The sequence below is a fragment of the Hibiscus syriacus genome, unplaced genomic scaffold (genome assembly GCF_006381635.1).
Source record: "Hibiscus syriacus cultivar Baekdansim isolate YM2019G1 unplaced genomic scaffold, ASM638163v2 tig00110279_pilon, whole genome shotgun sequence".
Lineage (NCBI taxonomy): Eukaryota > Viridiplantae > Streptophyta > Magnoliopsida > Malvales > Malvaceae > Hibiscus > Hibiscus syriacus.
The window spans coordinates 412221-419859 of record NW_024062659.1 but is presented as its reverse complement, the minus strand read 5'-3'; the positions used below and the strand labels follow the sequence as shown (position 1 = coordinate 419859).

The 7639-nt window shown below is 34.4% G+C and overlaps 3 protein-coding genes across 3 annotated transcripts; all 3 read left to right on the top strand.

The window, feature by feature from the left end:
- Positions 1-78: 78 nt before the first annotated feature.
- LOC120115862 (peptidyl-prolyl cis-trans isomerase-like) lies at positions 79-5713 on the top strand. The gene is made up of 2 exons (XM_039136468.1): positions 79-641; positions 5701-5713. The coding sequence occupies exon 1, from the start codon at positions 111-113 to the stop codon at positions 630-632; it is 522 nt and encodes a 173-aa protein (XP_038992399.1). The 5' UTR covers positions 79-110; the 3' UTR covers positions 633-641; positions 5701-5713.
- LOC120115978 (peptidyl-prolyl cis-trans isomerase 1-like) lies at positions 3731-4206 on the top strand. Its single transcript, XM_039136572.1, has one exon. It carries the CDS (start codon positions 3823-3825, stop codon positions 4204-4206), a length of 384 nt encoding a protein of 127 aa, XP_038992503.1. The 5' UTR covers positions 3731-3822.
- On the top strand, positions 4807-5268 carry LOC120115977 (dirigent protein 4-like). The gene has a single exon (XM_039136571.1). The coding sequence runs from the start codon at positions 4807-4809 to the stop codon at positions 5266-5268; it is 462 nt and encodes a 153-aa protein (XP_038992502.1).
- Positions 5714-7639: the final 1926 nt, after the last annotated feature.

Here is a 7639-nt window from a genome sequence, read left to right as displayed (position 1 = left end):
AAATAGGTAAACTTTCGGTCCTTTTTCTTCCTATATAAACCACTTTCCCTCTTGCTTAAATCACAAACAAAATTCTTAGAATCAACCAATCTTCATTATTTTTTTCAACCATGGCTCCAAATCCCAAGGTGTACTTCGACATGACGATCGGAGGCCAACCCGCCGGCCGTATTGTCATGGAGCTTTTCGCCGACGTCACTCCTCGAACCGCCGAGAACTTCCGTGCCCTCTGCACCGGCGAGAAGGGTATCGGCCGTGGCGGCAAGCCACTCCACTACAAAGGCTCCAAGTTCCACCGCGTGATCCCCGAATTCATGTGTCAGGGAGGCGACTTCACCGCCGGAAACGGCACCGGCGGCGAATCCATATACGGATCTAAGTTCGCCGACGAGAACTTCATCAAGAAACACACCGGACCCGGGATCCTGTCCATGGCGAACGCCGGACCGGGGACGAACGGATCCCAGTTCTTCATCTGCACCGCCAAGACCGAGTGGCTCGACGGAATGCACGTGGTGTTCGGACAGGTCGTTGAAGGCATGGACGTGGTTCGAGCCATCGAGAAGGTCGGGTCCAGCGGCGGAAGAACATCGAAGCCGGTGGTTATTGCCGACTGTGGACAGTTATCTTAACGACAACAAGTGGATTAATTGTTTTGTCTTTGAGTTTGTGTCTTTGATCTGTGTTTCGTTTCCATGTATTCGTCTTCTGTTTGTTCTGGTTCATTGGATTAGGGTTTTGGTGGTTCTTGAGGAACTCGTTTTCTGATGTACTGCCATAAAATAAATAGTGTACGCTATTTATCATCATCATATTTGAGTATTTATTTAAATAAGCTTTAATTTAATTGTCATGTTTACCTTAATTGATATAACTATGTTATTATTATATTAATATAAAGATTAAGAGTTTGATTATATCTATGTATGTATGTATGTAGTATTATTGTACGAGTTAATTTATCTCAGTGGTTAGAGAATTTAATGTTGTTTTCATAGGTCATAAGTTCGAGCACCAACAACTGTAATAAGATGATTTAACGTTCATTGTTAGGTTGAGAATATCACGGTTCATTGTCAAATAAATATCATATCCCAATTATCATGTTAATATCCACCTTAGACAATTATCAAATTTTTTAAAGAAAAAAGTTGAATTTGAAACCTAATAAATAGTTTGACGATTTTAATTTACAATTTTTAATAATTGAGAGACCTAACAAAATAACATGCAAAACAATATATTATAGTTAGATGACCATTTTATAATTTTTAATAGTCGAGGATTTAATATAATTATATCTTATAATTAAGAGATGATCATTTTATAATTTTAATAGTCGATGATTTAATATAATTATATCTTATAATTAAGAGAGGATCATTTTATAATTTTTAATAGTCGAAGATTTAATATAATTATATCTTATAATTAAGTGACCGTTTATATATTTTTTTCTTCAATAATTTAAAGGGTAAATTACAATATTTATCATTGACTTTATCGCTGAACTTTCGACCATTTCAGATTTAATATTAAACTTTAATTTAGCATTTAGTGTAAGAATTGGACAGCTAAATTGTTAACGATGTGATATTGTTGTTCGCCTTTTTTTTTAATTTTAATTTATGTATAAATATTAAAATTTAATTTTCATATCAATTTAATCATTGTCGATTAAATCATCGTTGTTATCGATCAACAATCGTTAGTCATCGATCGTTATTTATGATAATATCAATATCATAATATTAAAACGTGTAAACCTTATATGATTTTTTCGTTGATTTTAAGTAAGTTTTGTATAAAATCAATTAAAAGAGAACCGGAAGGTAACCAGAAAGTTTATTTTCACTTTGAACAAAATGTCGTTAGAGCATAAAAGTTTGTTCATGTAAGTTCAGACGTAAAATTTTATATTAGAGGACGACATGTAAAATGTTAGAGGATGATTGTCTCCACCCGCACCCTTTAATCCGTCCCTATTGACTTGAATAAATTTGAATGATATTCATATGTAAAGTCTCAAATTTAAAGACCTATACCGTCTCACAGAATAAACATGCAATTAGACGGACCTAATTATAGTAAAATGAGTGGATATAGATAAGAAATAAAAAAAAGTATAGCGTAAGTTGCCCATTTGAACTCATGGAATTTCTTTATTTTCAACTTTTTTTTTTGATAAGGACCTTATTCCTATCTTGATAAAGTGGGATAGAATTTGTAATCTAAATTTTATTTGATTCAATTTAAAAATTTTATAATATGATTCGTTTAATGAAAAAATTTAGAGTACGAAATATAAGATTTATAATGGATGCGTAGATTTCCGAGTCCAACGTGTCAAAGATAAAATTGTATACGAGGATCATATAAGAAAAATATTAAATTATAAATAAAAAAACTCAAACAAAAATCATATAAAGAATAGGGATGAACACATTATCCGAACTAGACGGGTTTCGACCCTACCTAACCAGATCAGATCGAGTTGGGTTTTTAAAAGAATTTGGGGTCGGCTCGGGTCGGGTTCTTTTAGAGGTTATGTTCGGGTTTAAGGTAAAAATACCCGATCCGAAAAATTATAACTTTATTTTGTATATTTAGGAATAATTATAATAATACAATTCCATATATTATTATTTTTCAATTAAATCTCTATTTTTATTGAATAAAAATAATAACTTTTAATAAATATATTATTTCGGGTCGGATCAAATCGAGTTCAGATTTTATCTCAAAAAATCAGGTCAAGTTTGGATCGAGTGGAGGGTGTATATTTTTCAGATCAGATCAGATGAAGGATGCATAATTTTTAAGTCGGGTTGGATTGACTGAAACCCAACTGATATCCATCCTTGATAAGGAATCATACGAACAAATCTAATTGGATTGATAAACGAATCAAGGGGATCAAACTTCTATTTTCTTAATTATAAGTCACCAAGTCAGCCATATATTTTGCTTTCCATACAGAATCTTTTGAGAAAGTAGAAAAGGATAGAACTTTTTGTACAAAATTTTAATTTATTTTGTAAAATAAAATTAACTTAATTTCTCATCTTTAGATTTCTAAATTTTTAAATAAAATAATATTGATCGTTCATAATTTTGGTCGACAAATGTAAAATAGATTTGAGTACAGGGATATTATAATTTTTGGTTTGAAATTTTAATAGGTTTGAGTTCTGTACTGGATAATAGAAAAAAAGTTAATATAAAATATGTAAAAAGACATCAGAGGTCCGTATATTTTGAAAAAAAATATTAATATGGTCATCGTATTATTTTTCTCTTAATGTGACCTTTTAACTTAGAAACAAGTCCAATGTGACCCTTTGACTAACGTTTTTTTTACGATACTGACGTGGCAACCTATTTGCCATGTTTGAATTACTAATTTATCCTATATGTGATGTTATCCGCCACGTTAACACCGTGGACCGCAATGTCATCACGGTGAACTGTCACATCAGCATCATAACGGTCAACGACGAAAAATATTGGTTAAATGGTCTCGCTTATTTTCTGAGTTAGAGGACCATATTGAGAGAAAAAATAATACGAGGGTTACATTAAATTTTTTTTAAAAGTACATGGACCTCATAAATTAATACTCTTTGAAATGGTTATTTTGGTTCTAATTATGTGTTTCTCATCATCATCATAAGCTCTCTCTTCCTATATAACAAACTCTCTCTCAAGCTTATCATTCTACCAACTAAAAAGAAATCGTTTTGTTCCTTCTTTACAACGCCTTCAAACCCTAAGGTTTTCTTTGACGTGACGATCGGAGGCCAGCCCGCCGGTCGGATCGTGATGGAGCTTTTCTATGATGTCACTCCTCGCACCGCCGAGAACTTTCGAGCCCTCTGCACTGGCAAAAGAGGCGTCGGTCGTAGCGGCAAACCACTCCACTACAAAGGCTCAAAGTTCCACCGTGTGATACCTAACTTCATGTGTCAAGGAGGCGATTTCACCGCCGGAAACGGCACCGGATGCGAATCCATATATGGAACCAAGTTCGCCGACGAGAATTTCATCAAGAAACACACTGGACCCGGCGTCCTATCCATGGCGAACACCAGACCGGGGACTAACAGATCCCAGTTCTTTATCTGCACCACCAAGACACCTTGGCTCGACGGACAGCAAGTGGTGTTCGGACTGTTGGAAATATGGACTACAAAATCACACCGTTAGTACTAACATAAATAGTAAAGTAAATAGTAATTTAAAATATAAATCTCAATCATTTGACATTGAATACTCACACTCAATCATTTGACATTGAATACTCACACCCTTGGTATTTCTGATACTGAAACCGTAGTTGACATCATTTTAATATTGAAAATCATCTAAATCTAACAGCATGGCCGATTTTGGGCTTGTGCAGGCTGTCCAACCGCATAGGGCCCAATTTTTGTAAGGGCCTCCAAATTTTTTTAAGTCTTTTGTATATATGTGTATTTAGGATGTTTGACCCAAGAATTTTCAAGTCTAAGGCCCACATTATTTAGAGAATAGCTTATATTGCATTTCACTTTATTACATGAAGATATTTTTACCACTATTTAACGTTTTCTTATAGTTATAATAAATTTTGAAATATTAGTGAACTTTATATATTTAATATTTTAGTTTTAAAAGGCCTATTTTACTATTATAACATAGGACTACCAACCATGTCTAGCATCATGCAACATGTTTGTGCTTAGTTTGATTTTGTATAAAATCCACCTACTTCGTATAAATATTATCTATGTAAGCAATAATCACAGCAGCTAAATCCCATTACCAATGGAGAAAAGTTTGATATTGGCCTTGATTCTACACGACACCGTCACCGAACATAACCCTAGTGTGGTCTTCGTAGCACGTCCTAACATGGCGACCGCCTTCAGTGACACGTTGGTGCCTTTAGACATCGTGGCGGTGGTCGATGATCCGATCACTTTTGGCCCCGGAATAACGTTGGGGGTTATCGGAAACGCTCAAGGCCTATGGGCGTCGACCGGCCAAGACGTCTTAACGCTCGTGGAGTACATGGACTTTGGGTTCACGCAAGGAGAATTGAATGGTAGTTCCATCAGTATGTTGTCGAAGAATCCGATCTCCGAAACGACGCGCGAGGTTGCAGTGGTCGGAGGAAGAGGGAAGTTCAGGATGGCACAAGGGTTTGCAGAAATTAAAACTTACTTCTTTAATTTAACCAACAGCAATGCTATTGTTGAGTATAACGTAACAGTGATTCATTACTGAAATCACCATTTTTTATTTTATTATTATTATTATTATATATTATTTTATTAAATTACAAAAGTTACAAAAATACAAAAAAAGTCAAAAAGCAGGAACATATCCCATGAAATCTAGCTGTCCTGTTGTCTGCACCAGCGCCTGACTCGCCGGTCGCCTGTACTAAGCTCCCAACAAATAACAATAGCCTGCAAGAAAAAACAAATGTAATTGGGTTATAAAAAACCCCAACAACACAATTGTAAGGGAGGCCCCCGAAAAAAATCACATTTGTAGCAGAAGGCTCTCCCGATTCAATTTCAAAGAGGCAATACAACTTCATTTCCAACATCTATTTTTTCTTCAATTTTTTTATTTGCATTCCTTTCGAAAACTAACCAAAAAATACAAAGAAACCAAGCACCTTTGTTCATCCTCATATTCATGTGAACCAAGCAAAAAAAGTGCAAATGAACGAAAAAATTGAAGAGAGAGAAGAGGGGACTTTACCTCTCGGCCGGAGGCTTCGTTTCCTTTCGAAAATTGTTGAGAAGGAAGAGAAGACACCAGTAAATCACATATTCAAAAATCATCTCGATCCAATGGCGACCGGAGGCGGATCGGAGCCTTGAATGCCAAAGGGTTTCGGCTTATTTCACGGAGGAGGAGGCCGAATCTCGCGAAATGGACGTCGGATCCGTGCTGACCATACAGAGACGAAGCTCCCTTGAAAGTTTGGTGGCCAATGGCGGCAGACGTAGTGATCAATGGGTGGCGCGACCACCGGGCACTCCCAATTAGAGAGAAGGCAGAGAAAAGGTAGTGGGGAGAGACAGAAAGTTATGTGCAAAATGGGAAAAAAATAAAAAATAAGCCAATTTATAGACATTACAAAACGATGTCATTTTGGCACCTAGTTAAACGACGACTTTTTGCATCTCCCCCCGATGTTGTGTGTTTTGGGGACAGAGGGGCTAACTACGCGCCCAACCCCCTTTTTCTCCTCCTTATTCATTTTGGTTACTTTTTTTTATTATTTCATTTAATTATTCTGATTTTTGTCCTTTTTTTTAGCTATTTTCCACTTTTATTTTTCTAACACTAATCCTTGGTTTAATTGTTTCATATCCCTCTACATTACCCTCATTTTTGCATTAAGGTCCATGTTCTAATTATGTAATTTCACACCAAATTTTTATATTTATTTCAATTTAGTCATATTTTATTTATTTATTATTTATTATTTAACCCCTAAATATCTTGTAAATTTGCAATTTAGTCCCTAATTTTGAATTGATTTATTTTAATTACAATTTTATCCCTGAGTTATTCTATTTTTATTTTAGTCCCTATATTAGTTGTATTTTTAATTTTAGCCCTCTAGGATTAGATTTTTCACACTTAGGTCCCTAAACTTTAGATTTTTTACACATAGGTCCTAGACTTTAGTTTTTTACACTTAGGTCCCTAGACTTTAGTTTTTTATACTTTAGTCCTTAGAGTTTAGAGTTCTCACATTTTAGTCCTTAAACTTTTAATTAGAATTTTAAATTATCATAATCAATTAGGGTAACAATTAGAGCCTACATTTTAATTTCATCTTAGTCTTTTACTCAGGGGATGATTCGATTTGAGTTTTCGCAAAAAATACCTGATTGCTCAAATAAATTATCCATTCAATAATTTGTTGATAAAATTAGCTAGGGTTAATGTTAGAGACTCATTTTAGATTTAGTCCTTTAGATTCCTTAAATACATAATTTGACAACTTTAGGTAAGAAATCCCTTAAATTACTCATCTAGTAAAATTAGGCTTTTAATCGATTGTTTGATTATATTTTTTTTAAAAACCCTAAGGCAATGCTCACTTATTAGGGAGTCGATGGTATATCTCCCGAAAGTATGCTAAGGGGGTGTCTACTGATGATTCCCGAAATAGGTCGACATCTTTTTCAAGATTGAGTCATGATTTCTTAAAATCAAGGCAATGTTCGATTATTGGGAATAATAGTTGATCTCCCTCATTCATGCTAGGGGTGAACACTATTGACTTAAATAAACGAACATCCTTTTCAATTGTGCATCCATAGTGAATTTTTATTAAATAAAGTTTGAACTCAAGATTTCTAATTTTTTAAATATAGGGTAATCAATTAGGTATCAATTTTTGGGCGTTGTGGGGTGCTAATCATTCCCTATGCGTAATCGACTCCCGAACATGATTTCTAGTTTTTGATGACCCCAAACTCGGTATTTTTATAAAATAAAAATGTTTTATTAAAATTATCCAATTTTATGGTGTTTCAATCACATCTTAATGGTTGGTGGCGACTCCTCACATTTCAAAATATTTTCAAAGAAAAACCTCTAATTCGTACTAATATTTAACAAAAGA

What these genes read in the sequence shown, in the direction of transcription:
- LOC120115862 (XM_039136468.1), top strand. Translation starts at nt 111, where the DNA reads ATGGCTCCAAATCCCAAGGTGTACTTCGACATGACGATCGGAGGCCAA.
- LOC120115978 (XM_039136572.1), top strand. Translation starts at nt 3,823, where the DNA reads ATGGAGCTTTTCTATGATGTCACTCCTCGCACCGCCGAGAACTTTCGA.
- LOC120115977 (XM_039136571.1), top strand. Translation starts at nt 4,807, where the DNA reads ATGGAGAAAAGTTTGATATTGGCCTTGATTCTACACGACACCGTCACC.